The sequence below is a fragment of the Petromyzon marinus genome, unplaced genomic scaffold, assembly GCF_048934315.1.
Source record: "Petromyzon marinus isolate PM22_M1 ecotype Great Lakes invasive population unplaced genomic scaffold, UKy_Petmar_22M1.pri1.0 PM_G_Scaffold_15, whole genome shotgun sequence".
Lineage (NCBI taxonomy): Eukaryota > Metazoa > Chordata > Hyperoartia > Petromyzontiformes > Petromyzontidae > Petromyzon > Petromyzon marinus.
In genome coordinates, this window is record NW_027422706.1 from 1281617 (window position 1) to 1303404 (window position 21788).

At 50.5% G+C, this 21788-nt stretch overlaps 2 protein-coding genes across 3 annotated transcripts; one reads left to right on the top strand and one right to left on the bottom strand.

Annotated features, from left to right (window-relative positions):
• The first annotated feature begins 720 nt into the window (after positions 1 to 720).
• On the top strand, positions 721 to 8481 carry LOC142910665 (gap junction beta-1 protein-like). Of its 2 annotated transcripts, none has more exons than XM_076060033.1 (2): positions 721 to 1155; positions 5549 to 8481. In XM_076060033.1, exon 2 carries the CDS (start codon positions 5634 to 5636, stop codon positions 6321 to 6323), a length of 690 nt encoding a protein of 229 aa, XP_075916148.1. In that variant the 5' UTR covers positions 721 to 1155; positions 5549 to 5633; the 3' UTR covers positions 6324 to 8481. The 2 variants fall into 2 exon arrangements, with proteins under 2 accessions (XP_075916148.1, XP_075916149.1); XM_076060034.1 differs by lacking the exon at positions 721 to 1155 and adding an exon at positions 2699 to 2782.
• Positions 8482 to 8862: 381 nt separating this feature from the next.
• Positions 8863 to 18863, bottom strand: LOC116938384 (cell division cycle protein 20 homolog). Its single transcript, XM_076060108.1, has 12 exons — positions 17910 to 18863; positions 16982 to 17301; positions 16629 to 16750; positions 16103 to 16199; positions 15583 to 15714; positions 14148 to 14257; positions 13561 to 13650; positions 13096 to 13190; positions 12667 to 12889; positions 11317 to 11475; positions 11055 to 11172; positions 8863 to 10304 (listed from the first exon to the last, which is right to left on the bottom strand). Exons 2-12 carry the CDS (start codon positions 17298 to 17300, stop codon positions 10123 to 10125), a joined length of 1647 nt encoding a protein of 548 aa, XP_075916223.1. The 5' UTR covers position 17301; positions 17910 to 18863; the 3' UTR covers positions 8863 to 10122.
• Positions 18864 to 21788: the final 2925 nt, after the last annotated feature.

Genomic DNA, 21788 nt, shown 5'->3' on the forward strand with positions numbered 1-21788 from the left:
TGTCCTCTTGCTCCCACATTATTTAACATCTATTTTGACCACGTAGTTCATGAAGCCTTCAATAGCTGTACCAGGGGAATCTCCATTTGGTACAGATATAATGGGAGGCTGATCGATGCCCGGGTGCGGTCAAGGGATGGCGTTATGTATGCAGATGATTTGGTAATAGCTGCTCATTCAGAGGAAGAGTTGGAGATGCTGCTGCTGAGACTAGAGCATGCCACTAACAGATGGGGCCTTACCATCAGCCTCACCAAAACTAAGCACCTGCCTGGGTATTTTGTACCATCGGACACTCCACCCCCACAACTCCCAATTGGTGATGGGGCAGTTGTGGAGAGAGTGGAGAGTTTCCCATACCTGGGCAGTGTGCTTATGACCGGCTCCAGTTTAACAGCAGAGGTCTCACTCCGAATCAGTCGAGCGGCAATATCTTTTCATCGGTTGCGTAACGCTGTGTGGAAGCTACCTGGTCTATCTCTCCGCACTAAGCTTCAGGTCTTCTCGGCTTCGGTCATTCCCTCCCTTCTCTATGCTTGCGAAACGTGGACCCCCCTAATGGAACATCTTCGCCGGTTAGAAACATTTAGGCTAGCCTGCCTACGATCCATCTTGGGTTTAACCAGGCTGGATTGTGTGAGGAGCTCACATATCCTTGAAAGATCCGGGCAAGGTCCCATCGGTGAGCTCCTCCGGCAGACAAGGCTGCATTGGCTGGGTCATGTAGCCTGCATGCCCAGCCACCGCATGCCGAAACAGCTTTTGTTTAAACGGATCGAGGGGGCTAATCGGGCGTGGCACGTGCTAGAGAAGAGATGGAGTGATGTGGTACAGGAGGACGTGGAGCTGAGTGGACTTGCCGATGACTGGTACCAGCGGTGTCAAGATCGGACTCTGTGGAGGAGGCTCGTGAAGGACGCTGCTACTGGGCAGTTGGAGGCAGTCGCCCTCCAACAACAACGGAGGGCGGAGGAGCGACGCTCACAACAACGAGCGGAGCGCCGGGTGGCTAAAGCACAGCAGATTGGCACAGTAGGGGACACAGGTGGTGCATCAGCCAGTCATCTCAGTCATCTCAGTCAGCCGACCCGTGGCACCTGGATCTGCCCCGTGACCTCCTGCCCGCGGGCGTTCGACACTTCACGTGGCCTCAAGGTGCACATGGTCTGGCACAAGCGTCGTGGTGACGTCACCGCCACTTAGTGGCGAATGGCGGTTGTTGTTGTTGTGTGTGTGTGCACGTGCGTGTGTGTGTGCGTGTGGAAAAAATGTACGATACGATTATGGTGGATATTATTACAGAATATCGTAGTATCGCCATATCGAGATAACTTTCGGAGTTAATAACTTTAAAAATATTGTACAATTCTGGAAGAGCGTTCCGAACTTTGTAAGCGTTTGCATTGTGTGAACGTCATCATTTGGAACGAACCAACTTACCGCTTTAAATTGGGGGGGTCACAGACGCGATATATTTTTAATATATAAATATATACATCTCCAACAGCAATACAATGACAAAGCGACCGTGAATATGTAATATATATTTCATAGTAGATCATTCAGCATATATTGTTCGAGTAAAAATGATTCCAATTATGTGATGGAAGTGAAAGTATAAGATTGATAGTTTGAGCATCAACCGTTCGCTGGGAGTGGTAGCTCCCAAGTGCAAATGGCTGACGTCTCAAGCCCGGCTCCCAGGACGCTTCAAAACTGTTCAGAACATAACGACTCCCCCCCCCCCCCCTAAACTTGCACGAACAATTTATCTCGCCCCATAAAACTCTGAGCAGGATTGAACTCACGCGAACCGGTAAGTGGGTGTTTTGGTTTAAAATTTTGACCAAAAAAAAATCCGGTGTTGTGTGACCCCGTGCGGTGGTGACACCGCAGGCTGTGGTTGCTCCCCGCCGGGGAAGGCGTCTCCTCGGTAGGCAATCCAGGCCATTCAGGCCCTCCCTGGCATCTCGGGCCTAGTCTGTCACAAAGAAAAAGAATTAGACATGCTTTGTGGAACTGTTTTCAAAGTAAGATACACAGGCAGCAGTCGTAAGAAAAAAGGCCGAAAGACAATCGTCAGTAACAGAGGTGTTATGAAAAAGGGCCATTGCCCGATTATGCACTACAGTATTTTTAAGTACAGTGTTATTGGTAAATATGTAGGGGTTTTTCTCTCGTGATATACCCGTCTTTGTGTTTGTCCTCATGCTTTGGGTTTCGGGCTGTTCCACGCGAGTTTGAAGCCTTTGGTTAAACGAGGTAACACAACGACGGGTTAAGTTATCTTTTGATGCATCACAGCTGTCAACCCGTACGGTTTACCCCGTATTCTTGTACAGAGACATTGAGTTTTCACGGCCATTCGGGGTACAGCCGTTTCAATACGGGCAAAAAAACATGCTTTGGTAACATAATTTTGTCTATTTGTTTGTGTTTCTACATTGTGATGGGACTCCGTAGGATGAACGTTGATACTGGTAGGAACGAAGTTGTAAACTGAGTGTACCAGCCTGCAATAGATTAATGTGACCGTCCGTCCATCCCCCTTCAATAGACAGCGCAGAGACTTGTCCTACCAGCCCACCCTGCAGGGACCTGTTATTTATAAAGACACGTGGTGGCCAATATGGTCTGAATTGATCTGTAATAAGGTAGGGCACTGATATGGGGTTGACAGCTACGTGGTGGTGAGTGTACTCGTAGTGATTGTCTATTTGTGTGTTTTTCCCTTGTGATGGGACGTTGTTGTTGTAGGCAGCTGCGGGACTGTGCAACGTTGGTGAGTGGCAGACATCCATTGTAGAGTACAATGTTACTATGCTCCCACGTTTGCGCTACCCTCCTCCACCAAGCCACACGGACTAGCCTGGTGAAGTATGGTCAAATCGCGACCCGGGGCGGCGTGGGGAGTCCCTCGTCCAGCAATAGATTAACAAAATGGCTCCAACTGTATATATTTAAAATAAGTAACATTTAAAAATACGTTTTTTTTTTAAACACGCTTCGTTGAAATGTACCGTACGAGTAATGGCAGAACTCCACGACTCCAGGAAGTGGCCCCGAAGCTTGCCACAACGTAAGGGGCCCGTGGTGATTTACAGCCAACGTCAGTTGAGCAGTGGACAATTAGACCCTAGCCTAAACGTAAGATATATAAAAGATTGCTTCAAAATATCTATTTTTAATGATAGAATATCGTATTGCAGTCGATACGACATTGGGAAGTGGGTTAAAATTGAGTTACAAGATTTGAGGATACAACATAGTTGAGGATACGACAGACAAGAGTGAGTTAAATAAAAGCGTGTAATAATAAAATACATCTCGTGCTGTAGTTAGAATTTGGTGATGCTAAAATGGCGCAGCCATGTTTAAGGTGTGTGACAGTTTCACTAATGCCACACGGACACATTCTGTGTCAGCTGTAGTAGACACTTGTGTTGGAATATTACAGTCCACTTCCACACAGCATTGGAGTAGTTTCTCTTTCCACGTGACAAGTGCCGTCTCAAAGACGTTGGGGATTATGGCCTTCCTCTTTAGCACTGTCCATGATATTCAACTCAAGAATGTTGCATTGGACACTCCCAGTTGTATACATTTGTTCAAATTGCTTATGTGGCTTAATTAATGACACAAATGCACACCACGGTTTCTCATTGAAAAATTGGTAAATTTCTCAATATCACTGTCCTGGGCACAAAAGCAAAGTTTGTGGGGAATAATAGCCATTTCTATACTTTTGAGGCAAAGGCAATTATAAAATAACACTTTACTACCCGGTAACAGAAATCGTGTTACATAGTGATATAATCACGCGCAAGTGACGTCCTCCACATCGACCAGCTCCCCTCGTTAATAATCATGAGCAGGTGACGTCACTCCACATGGAGCACCCTCCCCCCTCGTTAATAATCATGAGCAGGTGACGTCACTCCACATGGAACAGCCCCACTCATTAATAATAATTATAAGGTGACATCCTCCAAATGGACACCCCCCCCCCCCCATTCATAATAATTAGCGGCTGACGTCACTCCGCATGGGGGGGGGGGGCGAGGTGCCTCAGCGTCAATTTACAACCCTCACGACAAAGGCGGAACCCTCACGTCACGCGATCTCCGTAACGCTGTTGTTGAGACATCAAAGTAAGAAGGACGTCACGATGAACAAGGAATTATAACCTTTACACGAAATAGGTCTGTGTCACCGCGCCCTTACAAATTGCACACGCATTGATGTAACGAGTGAGACGTCGCGGTCAGCTTTTCGCTTGCAAGTTTCACATTTACCGCAATGCACCCGTCACTGGACGGGCGAAAGGCGAGTGATTATTTACAGCCCTTCTTTCACTCCACTGTTGGATGAAGGTGAACCCAGGCCACGTATGCCGTTGGGGATATTTGACCGCGTTTCACCACTTTGATCGATGACGTGGAAATGGGGATCCTCGACGTGGGAGCATAGAAGTAGAGTACGACAATGCAGTTTGCTGAACTGCCTTGGGCTTGGTGCTTGCCGATCCAAGCAATGTGAGTGGCGCAACTCTGCAAAGTTGAAACTGGAGCACCTAGAGAACCCACGCGTGTGAAGGGGGCAACGCTCTATCCCATGCAGATGGAATAGATGGAATCCACATATCATGGGACCTTTTTTGCCAGTATCTAAGTATGAAGGTATGAAACGTAAAAATAGATGGAGTCCACGTTTGCTGCACCGCTTTCTCCTGATGAGCCAGAGTACGGCAACCTCCCCGAAACACACGGCAAGGAAGTTTCACAACATTTGTGTGATCCACCAACCCACGCTGCCTCCACGGTTCTGGACTAGAGGCCATGTGCAGTATAGCCACCACCGGCCAACTGGTCAGGTAACGAGGGATCATATTGTTAGAATTCAAGTTCACAATCTCATTCAGTCATCTGTCCTTTTGGTCTCGTTTGTATTGTTTCTCAAATGTGCGTGTCTCGCTATTGCAGTGTCGCTTGCTCCGTTAGTCTACATCAGTGATTCTTCACCTTTACTGCAGCCTTGCACCCCTTTGGCTCTCAGTTATTTAACAAAATGTGCAATGTTAATAAATACATGGAGGGTTTTATGAAACAAAGTAGGTTGTGCGTACGTGCCCGTGCTTAATTTGTGTTCGGATGATTTACCTTCTAAAAACATCGAGCCATTTCTCGCACCACCAGATAAAGGGCATCTCGCACGCCCAAGGGGTGCGTGCATCACAGGTTAAGAACCACTGCTCTAGAGGTATTGAAGTGGTTTGGTTCACAAGGACAGACGAAGTGCGGCATGTTACACAAAAATGGGGCAGGACGAGATGGGAAATGCACGACTGTCAATTCCTGGATTGGAGGTGACACACGATGATGACTTCGCACATCATTAAAGTTTTAAACAGTCGTTTATCACACCCATTGTTCGATGCACGTGTCCGGAACGCGTAAAAATCTATGGTAATCGATGACTCGACGTATCCCTGCGCACGATAGATTAAAAACTCCTTAACTCGTTTATCTCCATTTCTGTCTTTGAACAGGGAACGGGAGAGTGGAACCGAGTAAATTCATCAACCCAAGCCCCTTCGCTCAGCACCTGGCAGCAAGACGAGGCCGGCTGGCGCCATGAACTGGGCCGGCCTCTACGCGGTGCTGAGCGGCGCCAATCGCTACTCCACGTCCATCGGCCACGTGTGGCTCTCCGTGCTCTTCATCTTCCGCATCATGGTGCTGGTGGTGGCGGCCGAGAGAGTGTGGGGCGATGAGAAGTCCGGTTTTGTGTGCAACACGCTGCAGCCGGGCTGCCAGAACGTGTGCTACGACCACTACTTCCCCATCTCGAAAGTGCGCCTCTGGGCCCTGCAGCTCATCTTCGTGTCGACGCCGGCGCTGCTCGTGGCCATGCACATCGCTCACCGCCACCGCAGGGCCAAGCGGAAGACGCGGCGGTGCGGGCGGCCCTGCGACGTCACCATATTGAAGCCGCCAACCGACGGCGTGCTGCTGTGCACGTACGTGGTGAGCGTGCTCTTTCGCGTCGTCTTCGAGTGCTCTTTCCTCTACGCGTTCCACTTCATCTACAGCGGCGTCACGATGCCGCGGCTCCTCAAGTGCGACGCATCGCCCTGCCCCAACACCGTGGACTGCTTCGTTTCGCGCCCCACCGAGAAGACCATCTTCACCATCTTCATGCTGGCCGCGTCGGCCGTCTGTCTGTTGCTCAACCTGGCCGAGCTGCTCCACCTGCTGGCACGCTACTGCAGCCACGTTTGCCGGCGCGGCTCAGAGCGCCGCTCAGGCGGAGGGAGCGGCTAGCGCGGCCGGTGGAAGAGGCGGGAGGGGGGCGCGTCGACGAGCGAGGGGGGCGTCGGGGTGCCCCCCGGGCCAGCGGAAGGGCGACGGCGAGAGGGGACGCAGTCGGTCGAGGACGCCGGAGCCGGGCAGTGGCGGCGGTGGTGACCGCAGGGCCGGGCAACGGCGGTGGCGGTGGTGCCCGCCCAGCTGGGAGGAGGCCTGAGCAGACATCCTTTGTGGGTGCCTCGCCCGACTCCACACGGTGTATACGTGAGCAAGCGATGTAACGTAATTATGTCGTGCGCAGTTTTTTGCGATGGAATGAAGGCAATGGACTAATTTCACTATTAACATTATGTTCACATTGTTATTAGAATTACGTTTTATATATGTAAGAATCTGAATTCGAGGTGTTTTGTTTGGTGCACCACATTAATGGTGTCATTCCTCCAGGGCCCGTCGAGCCACTGGGCACGCACACCTTTGCATGGTTTGCTTACACCGAGCGTTGCCACTGTCCATTCGCGAGCCAAGCGGCTTCCCCGAGCCCGCGGTGGAAATCTCACGCGACCGTGACGGGGGACCGCTCTCTCTAGAAGATGACTGCTGTTGACTTCCCACAAAGCCGTGCCCGATTTCACCGACCACGGGAAGGATGATGGACCGAGTGGACGCCCACACTGACGGGGATTTGAACTCCGCAGATTCTCGACCCGGGCGGCTTCGTTCACAGCGCCACACGGCGTGGGACTTTATTAACTTTATTTCTAAACGATTGTTTAAAATAATACGCAACAATAACGATGGCAATAACTGCTATCTCAATAAAAAAGTCACCAAGAACAATAATTTGATCTTAAGTGGAGAGGGGTGGTGACTGCCAGGTTCTTACATTGTTTACAGCCATTGTAATTAAAGCCGAACTAACAAAGGTGTCAAGTCTCGACTGGATACAGAGTGAGTTCAGTATTGCTCGTTGGGCGCTCTTGAAAGCCAAACGATAGCAATAAAAAATAAATTCAAAACAAGATTGGACATCACAGAGCAAGAACCTTCATCAACAAATACTCTAATATACAGAACTGTATTTTATGCATATCTTAAAAAAACATGTAAAAACACATGTTCACAGATTTATGTTAAAGGCAGTGGGAGCTTTACTTGGTTAACGCTCAGGGTATGTTTTATAAGTTAGTCCAGAAAAACATTTACAATCACACTGCGCCGTGTAATACATGCAAAACACACGTGGGTTTATGCTCTGTCACACTTGAGAAAGAGAGATATTTTTTAACAGAATTTTGTGTCTTTTGTCACAAATCACCAAACCAATGCAAATTGAGATTTCGGATAGGTCTACGCACACACGGGACACAATGCGTTTGTTAAAACTCCCCTTATCACCGCAAAGCAAACCACACTGTGGGTTTTACAATAGACTCTCCTTTTGCCGATCCAAGGGACGGGTGTATTGCAATAAGTTTGAAACTTGCAAGCGAAAAGCAGACGTGATATATTCATTGCGTCAATTTGCGTTCAATCAGTAAGGCTGCAGTGACACAGACCAATTTCATTTAAAAGTTATAATCCCTTGTTCATCATGACGTCCTTTTTACTTTGTCTCAACATCGTTACGGAGATCATGTGACGTGAGGGTTCTGCCTTTGTAGTTAGGGTTATAAGGGGCCATCCATTTAGTACGTACGCATGGAGGGGGGATTAACCCAAATGTGTACGCTTGCGTATGGGGGGTCTACTGACAATGTACGCATAGGAAACGCGGGGGGTGGGGGGGTGAAGCCTCGATAATAATTTGTCTACATTGTCCTTCAAATGAGTTAGGGGCCGTCCATAAATGACGTCAAGCGATTTTGGACGATTTTTGACCCTCCATCACATGGCGTCACAAAAAGTCAGACCCCCCCCCCCCTCAAATATGACCTCACAAAGCTCTGCCCCCCCCCAAAAAAATAAAACATGCTTCAAATCGCTTTAAATTCTTGTCATTGTAGTGCGTATTTTAATGTGGCGCTGCACTCTGATGTAGTAGGAGAAAATATTTAAAGTTGCGCAATTTGATGTGACGTCACATTTCTCAACCCCCCCCACCATCGTCACACATCGTCACAAATGTCTGACCCCCCCTCTCCCTAGGTGCGTAACGTCATTTATGGACTGCCCCTTAAGAGAAAAATAGGCGTTCATAAGAGAGTACTTGTTCAACCGTTTGCCAGTCCCATTGCTGGCTGAAGGCCCCTCCCCACACTGTCGGTCACTGGAGTAGTTTTTGCCGCATGAGTGGTGATGCTGCAATGGGACTAATGGGTCGCGTCTCCAGCAGCTCTCTCCGTCTCTGGCCGCGTGACCTCGTCGGCGTCGATAGTGAAGATTCTGGCACGGGCCACGGTTCTTCGTGCAGAAAGGTGTTATGGAGGCTCAGTGGCCCTCCCGGGTGGGCCCTTGCTACCGATAACCCGGCGGTTAAAATCCGAAATGCCGATGCAAAATGAAGGTAATTTATATTTTAGTTTTTATTGGTTCACTATATAGTACTGTGAATAGCTCAGATGTGTAGTCATTTCTGTGACCAGTCACTAGCAAATCACCCAGTTATTTCAATGCTAAATTCGCCTAGTTATTTCAATGCTAAATTCTCCTGTTTTGATTTGTACTAAGTGCCTCGGTGAATGTGTATGCTCTGACTTCAACGTAACTATTTCTGTAGCAGTTACAAGCGAATGCCTTAATTTAGCTATTTCAATGCTAAATTCTATGCTAATTCCTTTTAACAATGGGTGCCTCTGCGGATGTGTATGCTTTAACTTTTAACATAGCTATTTCTGTGACCAGTCACAAGCTAATCATTCAGCCTTTTCAATGCTAAATTTTATGCTAATTCCTTCGTCAAGGCTCTTTGTTCCTCTCACACAGCTTAAAAGCCGTGATCTGAACGTGGCTCTCTCACTCCAGCGCTGTCCTACCAGACAGTCTCGCTCCCTTCACCTGATGAAGGCCGCTTGTGTTGTGGCCGAAACGTCGTGAGAATATTATTGTGTTATTTTATTTTATCAATTTATTATTTTATTCTCATTCTACGTGACTTTACCGAAAGAACCAAAGAAGAGTTCACGAGGCTTCGCTCCGGATGACAGTTGCACTTCCAAATTCAACAACCCCAGGGGCGGAGCCAGGGGGCGGTGACAGGGGTGACATCCTGCGTGTAAGTGTACGACACTCGGTCTGGCGGGCTCCGTGCAACTGCGTTGTCAGAGTGTGTCGCCAACCGATGGCGTCTAGTTCAACAGCCTGACTCTCTAATCATTCTTGAAATTAAAATTTGTTGAATGTCACCCCGGCCTGAAATCCTGGCTCCGCCCCTGGATGCAAGGCTGTGGTGATGCCCGGAGGACGGATTAGGCTCGGTGGTTAGGCTAAGGCAGTTTAGCAAATGACACTTGCCAGCCACAAAAGCACTTTAACATTTCGTTATTATTCGTTGACGTAACAATTCAAATAACACTGCACATACCTGATGACTGATGAACAATAGACGTGAACGAGCACACCGATTGAAAAAAAACGCTCCACTGGCGATTTGTAATGGACATTTTTAAATCGTTAAGCACGTTTACAAGGACACGATTTGTATCTGAATGGTGAATAGTGATCATTGCAGATCTACACACTGTGGTGAGCAGGGGGGGGGGGATTAAGAGCGGGGCTAATTCTGGCAATATGACTTTAGCGTCCTCTCTATGATCGAACAGGCGAGGGTGAATGTTGATAAGAGTTGTTGCCAGTGGGATGTTGGTAAGGGGGGCTAGCGCAAGCAGTTCTGCGAGAGCCTCCCCGTATTGGCGCCTTCCAGCTGCTGCTGCTTCTTCTTCCGCGACTTGTCCCCCTGGAAGCAGCGCCACAGGCGCAGGCTCTCATCAGCACCAAGTGACATCACGGAGGATCCGTCGGGGCTCGCTGCAACCTGCAGCACGCGGCCTGTATGGCCTGCGGGGTATGGAGAGACATGGCGGGGGGGGGGGGAAGACACATGGGGGAGGGAGAGACACGGTATAGTCACACAAGGTGGAAGAGACAGGGACACGGGGGTTAGACGTGGATCATGGGGAAGGGATGGGGACCAGGGAGAGACATACGCGAGGGAGAAAGACAATTTGGCGGTGTGGTTGTTTGTATCCTTTAATAAACCAGATGAGATGAACCCACGGAGTCACGTGAAACATCACTAGCTTTCTTTCAAGGACGACCTGGGATATGTAGTTGTGTCCCCCCATGACCAGTGTCCCCGTGTCCCTATACTCAGTAGTTCTGCGGTGAATGCCAGTGGCCGGATGCACAACCAGTGTGTATCCCCCTATGCTCCTGTGCGTCCCATCTTCGTATGCCCCTATTTTGCCTCGTGTGTCACTTACTCTTTAGCTCGATGCTGGACATCATTGATGGGTAAACTCTTCAGCACCATGTACCCCCATGTCCCTGTGTAGCCCCATTTGTCTGAGGTTATTCCAATGCTCATCTCACGAATGGGCATGTATGTATGATGGACTTCTTTCATACCATATGTAGCCAACCGTGCTAATCAGAGGTGCGGGGAAGGACAAACTAAACACAAAAAGCAGTTCTAAACAAAAAAGCAGTTATACAGAAATCATGAACAGGCACATTTACATTGTCCCTCCATCCATGTTGCCATCTCCACATTTGTCCTTGTGCCTGTGTGTTTGTGTGCCCCCATACCTAAGAGCTCGGCGATGGGCACCATCTCTGGGTAGGCCCACAGTGCGAGTTGGTTCCTGGGGTAGCCATGGGCGGAGAGCAGCTCCTTGTGCTCGCTCGACCACAAGACGGAGCACACCTGGGCGGGGGAAAGAGTCGTGAACACGCGTCCGCGTGTCTTCGTGCCCGAGACACGCAATGTCCACGGCACTGAGACATTGCTAACCGTGTCTCGTGTCCCCCATTCTCGCAGAGCATCTCACTCGTGTCTGTGTGTCCATGCCTGAGACACAGCGTCCACTGCCTTGGAGCAGATTCCCGTGTTGACATTCCACAGGCGAATGTGGTGGTCGTTTGCTCCACCCCCACTCGCCAGCAAACTCGCTTGCCACGGACACCACGCGAGTGCCTGTGTAGTGGGTTCACGGGACACCGAGACAGTGGAGTAGAGGCAGCACTATTTATTCAAGCTTGGCAGAGTTATACTGAGAAGGGGTAATGGCCCCTTCACCCGTATACACGCTGGGACACCTCCTAGGCTATCAGCCTAACCACTATGCTCCCCGTTCCTCCGCTACAGGCGCTAGAGGAGGCTATCTGACCTGGCCCTGGTCATGGCACAGGTCACAGCACCCCACCAGACAGACCGACCCTTAAAATGGCTCCGGCTCTGAGGCTCTGTGGCCGCACCATTGCCTTGCCCTGCCGGCCCTGAAAAGGGAAGCGGTCAGGGTAGTCCCAGGGTCTATCTAGCCGGCCTTCCTTCTTCACTGGTTCTTCACTCTTGGCCCCAACACTCTGCCCCGAGCCCTCTGGCTCCCCGCCCTTTATACCCATACACCACTGAGGGGCGGGGCTGTAGCGGACGTGGTTGTAGCCACCACTGTGTAACCGTGTGTTCCCTTCCCGCAACACCCCTACACCTGTCTACAAAAAGACACAGAGACAGACACGAAGAGACAAACAAAACAGGCGAATATTCTTCATTTACCCTCTCAGATTGTTGAGGCCAGTCCCAACATCGCACACCTATTAGGTCTAGCATGGCACATCACGCCAGCCGCCTTTGTCTCCCCATTGCTGATGTTCAGACACCGCACCAGGTAGGCATGGAAGGGCTAAGTTGACTACGAGGAGCTCAGGACCAATTCAGATATCACTTGCAACCGATGTTAGCTGTGGCCGGGAATCGAACTCGGGATGCCGGGTTTGGAGCGCAGTGCGCTTTGCAATGCATGACTGCTCAAACAGAAGCACAGGGATAGCGCGTCAGTGAACGTCATGCATTCGGCGTGCACACGTTGCACACTGTGGCTCATGCGGTGGAGTCGGGAGGGCAGGTGCTCCGTCTTCCAGTTCTAAGTTAACCCATAACACCTCGGACCTGTGCCAAGATCTCTTGCCAGCAAGCCTTCAACACTTCACATGACCTGCAAAATGCACAAAGGCCATCTGTGCTTTTTATACGTTTCTGCACTATTTTTCTGTTTTGATGGGGGGTTTTTTCAGACGAACACTGCGGTGACGTTTCCGCTGCTTAGCGGCCGTTACAGTAATAGGCTCGGCACACGTCGGCGAGCGCGTGTGTCAACGTGTCTGTTGTGCCAGCACGTCACTGCGTGCGTGTCCCTGCCTTGACGGCGGCCGTGTGCTGCCGGAGGGCGCGGAGGGGTGCCGAGGATGTGATGCCGTTGGCCCACAGGAGGAGTTTTCTGTCGTTGCTTCCGCTGGCCAGCAGGCGTCCGCAAGGGGACCACGCCAAGCCGCACACCTCCTGGGAGTGGCCACTCAGTGTGGCGACGTGATGCTGCATCATCCGCACGTCATCGTGGTGGATCTGACCCGAGCGGGAACCACTACAACAACCACCGCCATGACCGCAGAGTTTACAAAAAAACCACAACCGCCACGGCCGCAACAAGGAACGGCGACGAAGTGTGTCCGAGGTGCTGGATCTTACCCAAGTTGAGAGCCACAACCCGTCACTACAACACCAGTGTCAACCACCACAACCACAGTGTTAACCACCACAACAAGTGTGTGTGTGCGCTTAAGCACTTGCCTTGACAGGAGGTGCCCGTTCCAGGACAGGGAGCTCACACGCCCCATGTGGCCCTGCATACTCCTTAAACACTTGTTGCGCTCCACGTCCCAGATCTACACGTGCAAACACACACACACACGGAGACCCACACGAGGATAGGCACGCGCCCCGCACACGCACGGGGACACAGACGCACACGCGGAAATATACAATGGGGAGACACAGGCACACACGCACAGCGACATAGACACGTACAAGGACATACAAGTCACGGCACCAATAAAAAGCCCACCTGCTCACTTCCCATAATCCTCTGCTCTCCACCCCTTACCCCAGAAGTCTCACATTTGTGGCATTTTCCCCATTAACCCCTTCTCCCCCACCGGCCACTTGCTCCACACTCCCCTTCCAGAATGCCCTGCTCCTTGAAATAACCCAGAATCCTCTGCTCCAGGCCCCTTACCAGAATGCTATGCTCATTACCTGCACGGTGTTGAAACTTGTTCCTATGGCGAGGATGTTGCCTCTAGTTGGTACCCATGAGAGGGACGAGGGGTAATACCGCCCCTCCATCTGATACGCGGGCAAAGACACAGCGCACAAACACGGCACGGCCTTAACACCTTTCTCACGCTCAAGTTCCCGGTGTGCATTTTGCTGCCTCAAGGCACCCTGTCTGCTTTTCACAAGAACACAACACTGACCCCGTATCCCCATGCATCTATGAATGAGCCTGTTTTCCATTCGTCTGTGCGTGTTTGCATTCCAGCGTGTCTGCATGTCTGTGTGGATCCCTGCATGTATTCCAGTATGAGGAGCGGTCGTGTAGTGATTAGCGGGCTGCGTTATAAACCCGGGGACCCAAGTCCAATTTCCGCTCACCGTTAACACAAGTGACAATTCTCCGAACCAATCACGCGCCTCTCCTAAGCAGACTCAACATCAAATGAGTGCTTATCACCCATGGGGAGACAAAGGCGGCCAAGTCTGGTACTCGTCACCCACCCCCTTGTGTGCCAAGGCTATATGGGGAGATCTTTGTATTTTTGTCCCAGTATCTCTCCGCATGCCTTCATGTGCTGGGTCACATTCCCCGTTTCTGCGTCCCACAGATACGTCCCAGCGTGGCCCAGCGCCACACACACGACGTTGTCCACACTCCAGTCCAGCGGGTTGAGGTCTGCGCGCACGGGGGGTACGGGGTCACAGGTCAGGATAAGGGTTAAAACTTTTAGTTCAGGACGAAATTTGTGTTGTGCGTATATATGCATCTATATTACACATATACACGGGTAAATATGGATTTCATACGATGCCGGTTTTGCGATTCAGGAAAGGTCTAGATTTAATAACTGGTTAATAACTGCCGAGTCCAGCGGCTCTCAACCCATGGGTCATGCCCCCGACGGGAGATCAAGGCCTTAGTTGTGGCGGGGAGGGCGGTGGTGTCGCAGGCTGCAGCAGAGTGGATACTGTGCCGGATAACTGTAGAATGCATGAGGAGAACATCGGTGCCACATTGTGGCGACAAAAACACTAAACCACAACGTGAAGCAAAATGCCAAACTCACACTGCATTGACGAGGTGCGTGGACGTCATCTCAGTATTGTGGCCTTAGTCATTGGTCAGGGTGGGCGCGTGGGGTGACCAGCGGTCTTGATTGTGGGGGAGGCACTCGTATCTAAAAATATTCATTTGCTGCTATAAATTTCTATGTGATGAGCCACTTTGTTGAGCTATCATTTGTGTGGCCAGGTTGCTGCTGAAAGAATAAGTTAATAGCTCAGCGGGCTTTAAGACCTGGTAACCTTTACTCGTGTTATATATAGTGATTTGTTTACCTTATCTATACATTGCACTCCTTTCGTGTTTTTATATTGATTGTTGTAACATTCTGACCAATCCCTACTGGACATCTTTAAAAAAAAACAGCTGCATAGCTCATTGGATTCCTCCAGGATGAATACATATTTAGATTCTGATGTTGAGACGTAAAATTATGGGCCATATTCTTAGTCACGGATCAGCTCTGGCTTGAGGCGCTGATGTTTCTTTCAAACGTGGACCAACGGCTCAGCCTCGTCTCGTCGAAATCCTGAGCATGCTGGGACCATGCTCAGAGCTGGCTCAAGTTAAGCACGCTGCTCACTTTAGCCAAGGCTGAGCTGAGCAGAGCTCTGGCCGAGGGGTTTATTCTGACCGGAAGGAACCATGGTATCTATGTTAACGATGATGAGTTATTCACATGTGCCTGCGTATATGTGTATGCACGTGTGTGTGTGTGCGTGCGTGCACGCGTGTGCGGGTGTGTGCGTGTGTGTGCGTGTGTGCGCGCGTGTGCGTACGTGTGTGTGGGTGTGTGCGTGCGTGTGCGCGCGTGTGTGCGCGTGTGTGCGTGTGTGCGTGCGCGCGTGTGTATGTGCATGTGTGTGTGTGCGCGTGTTTGCGTGTGTGTGTGTGCGTGTGTGTGCGTGTGTGTGTGTGCGTGCGTGTGCGTATCTCACAGAAGTCATTGCGAACCGCCGGCGTGTCGAGCACACGCTCGGGCCACGTGAGTATGCGTCGCTTCCTCTTGAGCAGGGAGAGGTGTGCGTAGCCCTGCTGGGAGTGCAGCACCTTCTGCGTGTCGCCGTAGCCTTAGGGGACAGCCGCAACAACATTAACCACGGCAAATGCCGTGACCACATTCACCACGAATGCTGCGGACGCAGCCCTGGAGGGAGTACGGCAACTTGCCTGCGTCGATGTCCCAGGGGGAACCACTCACAGCCACATACACAGTTCCCTTCTCCCCCACCACGTGTCAACGTCTATCTGTATCCCCCTGTACCCCAGTCTCCCCCACGTCCTTCCCTCCATTTTCATGTCTCTGCCTTGCCCCAACACCTTTACCGTCCCCATGTCTTGTCTATCCTTCAAGTTCTCTTTCCCACTACGCCCCTGTGTCCCCACCAACGCATCAAAGCCACTACTCAACTGCAGATCCCCGTGTCTTCCACTCTCTCTCCGTGTAGCCTGTCTTACCCTCGGGTACAGGTGGCGCCGGTCCCTGGTAGCGTAAGATTCGTGCTTTCTCCACATCCACGCCGCTCAGCAGATGCATCATCGCCGCCTGCTTCTCCTACACACGGAAAAATAAACACAGAGCAGTGTTCCCTTGTCCCCACCCTCCGTTGCTGTACGCGTGTCTCCTGTTCTCCCTTACGTGTCCCCAGGGTGTGGAGGAATGAAGCAGACTCGTCAAATACACGAGGCCGATTGCCTGCCACCTCCGAGCATCCTCGTGTGTCCCGTGACCGTCAACGGGGTGGAGACACCACAGTCGCATCTTGAGACTAGGTAGCTTGACAGATCCACGTGTTTATATGAGCCATGATGACTCCGTGCTTCCCACGTGTCTCTTTGAGACGCGTGGGAAGTAGCCTGCCACCTCACTTACAGAGCGTGATCCCGTGTCCGTCTCTTTGAGACACAAAGTAGCTTGTTACCTCCATGTGTCTATGCTCTGTATACCTAGCGAATCTCAGTGTGTCACCGTGTGTCACCGTGCCTTCAGTGGAGATGCTGTTTCTTCTCGAGTTACGAGGTAGCTCGCCACCTCCATAGCTTTGCTGTTGCGCACGGGGATGAATCGGTCACAGAACTCGCCATGGGGAATGCGGCGGACACGACCTGAAGTTTTGGCACACACAGCGGGCATTCATGGCAAATGTGTACACAGCAAAGTATATACAGAGAGAATACATATATATGGTGATGCGTACACAAGCGTGCATACAGACCACACGCCGCACATTGCACACATTCAAACACCACAATCATCACACACCGTGTGCACAAAACCGCAGACTATATATGTATATTGGACTTCTTTTGCACCGTACGTAGCCACATCACACTCACCGGGCGGGCTCTTGCCCTTGGCCCTGGGCATTTTCTGGCACTTGGACGTGCGTCCTGGCGTGCGGCTGCTGCTGCTATTGGTGCGGCGAGTCCCTTTCATTGGTGACACTGCCATTACGCTGCTGTTGTTGATGCTGCTGCTGTTGTTGTTGAAGCTGCTGTTGCGGGCGTCAGGGGTGGCTGGCATGCCCAAGCTTCTTCCCACCGTGCTCGTGATCGCGGACGCCGCCTTGCGCTGCCGACGCGGCTGGGGGCTCCAGGGAATGGGGGCATCCAGCTTCAGCGAGTGACTCCTCACGCCACTCTCAAACTGCGACATCCTGAGACACGCGCGGTCATGCAGCGAGACGTTGGACACGAGGGGCGATGTACAGATCAGCTCTCAAGATTTCAGCAGGACATGGATCTTTCTCTCAAAGGGCACTCCTGGGACATCCTCAGCTAGACGGGAGACGCACAAGGACACGCGGGCAATTACTTATCTCTGAGATGACAAAAAAAAAGTTTTACGTCTTCGGACGGACAGACAAACACGGAGACGTAAGAAATCTCAAACAAAGGCCGGCATGGCACCGCACTGCCTACCGGGTAACTCACGTGGCAGAGTCGACCTCGGGAGCGTTTCGGATAATTACCACCACTGGTGCTGCCCGTGAATTCGACTCCTGCAATGTTCAATAGAAGATCCCGATTCGAAACGGGGTCGACGGCTTCGTAGCTTTCACACAACCAGGCAGCGGCCCACAGCCATGGCAAACACAAACCCACGATCACAACCACCACGCAATGACACCGACCACGATAATACTACAAGCAAACCCACTGTGATAACCACAGCACGCAAAAAACACCACCACACAATCAGATCAACCACAACACAACCTCACGGTGGCAACCACTGCAACCACCATCAGACAATCCTCCTCACCTTCTCAAGAGACGGACGCTGTTGACACGCCGCGTTCTGTCTCTCTCTCTGTCTCTCTCTGTCTCACTCTGTCTGTCTCTCTGTCTCACTCGGTCTCTGTACTCTGTCTCACCCTGTCACTCTCTGTCTCACACTATGTCTCTCTCTGTCTCTCTCTGTCACTCTGTCTGTCTCTGTCTCTCTCTGTCTGTCTCTGTACTCTGTCTCACCCTGTCACTCTCTGTCTCACACTATGTCTCTCTCTCTGTCTCACTCTGTCTCACTGTCTGTCTCTGTCTCTCTCTGTCTCACTCTGTCTCTCTGTCTGTCTCTCTGTCTCACTCTTTCTGTCTCTGTCTCTCTCTGTCTCACTCTGTCTGTCTCTCTGTCTCACTGTCTGTCTCACTCTGTCTCTCTCTGTCTGTCTCACTCTGTCACTCTCTGTCTCTCTCTGTCTCACTCTGTCTGTCTCTCTCTCACCCTGTCTCTCTCTGTCTCTCACTATGTCTCTCTCTGTCTGTCTCACTCTGTCTCTCTGCCTCACTGTCTGTCTCTGTCTCACTGTCTCTCTCTGTCTCACTGTCTCTCTGTCTGTCTCTCTGTCTCACTGTCTGTCTCTGTCTCACTCTGTCTCTCTTCGTCTCTATCTGTCTCACTCTGTCTCTCTGCACTCTGTCTCTCTTTCTCACTCTGTGTCTCTCTCTGTTTCACTCTGTCTCACTCTGTGTCTCTCTCTGTCTCTCTGTCTCACTCTCTCTGTCTCTCTGTCTCACTCTGTGTGTCTCTCTCTATCTCTCTGTCTCTCTGTCTCACTCTGTCTCTGTCTCACTCTGTGTCTCTCTCTGTGTGTCTCTCTCTGTCTCTCTGTCTCACTCTGTGTGTCTCTCTCTGTCTCACTCTCTCTGTCTCACTCTCTCTGTCTCTCTGTCTCACTCTGTGTCTCTCTCTGCCACTGTCAATCTGCACTGCGATGCCTCTCTACGTGTTCAACGTTAACGGTCGCTTCGCGCTGATTGGCCGCGCATTTTGCGAAAACGGCGGCTCTCGATTGGTCAAGGACTCCGAGGACCCCGCCCCGCCCCGCCCCGCCCTTGGTTTAGGTGGCCACGGAGAACGCCTGACGCGAGCAGCGGTCGCCACGGCAACTGCCGGCGTCACGGTTTCTTAGGGTTCAGTTCAACACGGAGGAGGGCTGTCGCGTCCAATATAATCGATAATAGAGGTTTACTGGCGGGGGGGGGGGGGATCGGGTTATATCGCGTAAATATATAAAGTGTCTTTTTGATTTAAAGCTTTCGTGACTGCAGTAATTCATATTCTTAGCTCTTTCAGTAAAGTCACGTTGAAGGGAAACAATAAAACAATAAAATATATATAAAACATTAAAAATAATCCACACGACGTTTCGACCATAACACAAACGGTCGTCATCAGGTGTGTCGGTTTGCATTATATATTTTAATTGTTTTATATATATTTTATTATTTTATTGTTTCCCTTCAACGTGACTTTACCGAAAGAGCTAAGAATAAATATATAAAGTGTCGTTAAACCCACAATCACCCGACACAGGCAATTTGTAAGGTTTGTCACGTTAAACAGTCTGTTAAGGCTACACGCGTGGGGGGGGGGGGGGCTTCGGTGTTGATGTATAGTTTTGTTAACAGTGAAATTTAGCTCATGTACCGTAATGCAAATCTTTCCGCCTTTGTCTCTCTCCCAGTCGCCGACTTTCCTTCCTTCCACGTGAAGAATGAGACTGAAGTGAACCACCCCCACCGCCATGAACACATCCACGCTGTGCACTGCTGTAGTCATTGCAGGATACCACCGCAGTCAGTGTGCACTGTTGTAGTCATTGCAGGATACCACCACAGTCAGTGTGCACTGCTGTAGTCATTGCAGGATACCACCACAGTCAGTATGCACTGCTGTAGTCATTGCAGGATACCACCACAGTCAGTGTGCACTGTTGTAGTCATTGCAGGATACCACCACAGTCAGTGTGCACTGCTGTAGTCATTGCAGGATACCACCACAGTCAGTATGCACTGCTGTAGTCATTGCAGGATACCACCACAGTGAGTGTGCACTCCTGTAGTGAGTATGCACAGCAGTGCATACTCACTGTGGTGGTATCCTGCAATGACTACCGCAGTGCATACTGACTGTGGTGGTATCCTGCAATGACTACAGCAGTGCACACTGACTGTGGTGGTATCCTGCAATGACTACAGCAGTGCACACTGACTGTGGTGGTATCCTGCAATGACTACAGCAGTGCATACTGACTGTGGTGGTATCCTGCAATGACTACAGGAGTGCACACTCACTGTGGTGGTATTCTGCAATGACTACAGCAGTGCATACTGACTGTGGTGGTATCCTGCAATGACTACAACAGTGCACACTGACTGTGGTGGTATCCTGCAATGACTACAGCAGTGCACACTGACTGTGGTGGTATCCTGCAATGACTACAGCAGTGCATACTGACTTTCGGTTTACTTTTGGTTTTGACCTAAAGTAAATTTTTAATTTTCGGTCTGGTTTCGGTTTTGGCCGAAACTGATATTGACTTTTGGTCATCATGCGTCAACCGAATATCTATTTTTAGAATATAATGCGCGTGCTAAGTCTATTACTCTGCCTATCGGCCGGTCAGTCGGCGCTAGGCAATCCTATGCGATAGGCTGCAAACACACACACACACGTCAGCAGCAGCTTGGGAGCGAGGTTACAGCCGCAACCATGGTCTGCTAATGTATATACGACCGGTTGTAGTTTCTTAGCTACAACATTCGTTTGTTTGGATATAATTACTAAGTAAGTAACAGCTAAAGATTTGATATTTAGCGACTCTTACTGTAGGTTTTGAATGATTAGTTCTAGATTATTATTATTTTTATTAAAGTAGTATTGCTTTATGACATATTTCATAAATCTTGTGTTTGGTTACTTCGGTTATATACCTTTCCGTTTCGATATCGGTCGAAAGTTAAGTTAAACTTTCAGTTTCGGTTTCGGCCGAAAGTAAATTTTTCACTTTCGGTCTGGTTTCGGTTTCGGCCGAAACCAGAAATTCAGTTTTGGTCGGCCTCTTGTGTGAGAGTGTGTGTGTGTAAGAGAGTGTGTGTGTGAGAGTGTGTGTGAGTGTGTGTGTGAGAGAGAGTGCATGTGTATGTCAGAAAGAGTGTGTGTGTGTGAAAGAGTGTGTGTAGGTTCGGAGAGCTGTGCGGCGCTGCAAGGATGGGTGGTGGTCGCAGGTTGCTGAGGAGATGGAGTCTGCCTCAATGGCCTGCGATCACAAATCCCTATTTAACTCCATCAAAAAAATAACCTGCAGCGCCACACCTATTACCATAATTAGGGGAAAGAACGGTGATCCAATCTCCGACACCCAGGAACAGGTTTGCAGATTTGCTGAGCATTTCTGTGAGGTCCTGGGGGAGGGGGAATCCCTCAGACTGGAAAACATCATGGGACAAAGTGGGGATGAGTGGCTGGCTGAGGTGACATCCGTTGAGGAAGTACTTAAGGTGATCCAGAGTCTGAGACCAGGAAAGGCACTGGGCAGAGATGATCTCCCAAGCGAAATGCTGAGAGAGGGTGGCATTTGTGCACAGATTTCCCTACATGACATCATAACAACAGTCTGGACCACTGGACGGGTTTGGCAGGACTGGAAGGATGCCCTGGTGGTCCCTCTCTTTAAGAAGGGGGACCACACAGACTGTAACAACTACAGGGGCATCTCACTCCTCAGTGTGCCGGGAAAGGTCCTTGCAAGGATTATTCAACATCGCCTTGCCAGGCACGCTGAGGAGAGGTTTGCGGAGCCCCAATGTGGTTTCAGGAAAAGGCAGTCCTGCACAGATGCCATATTTTCTGTCCGTCTGC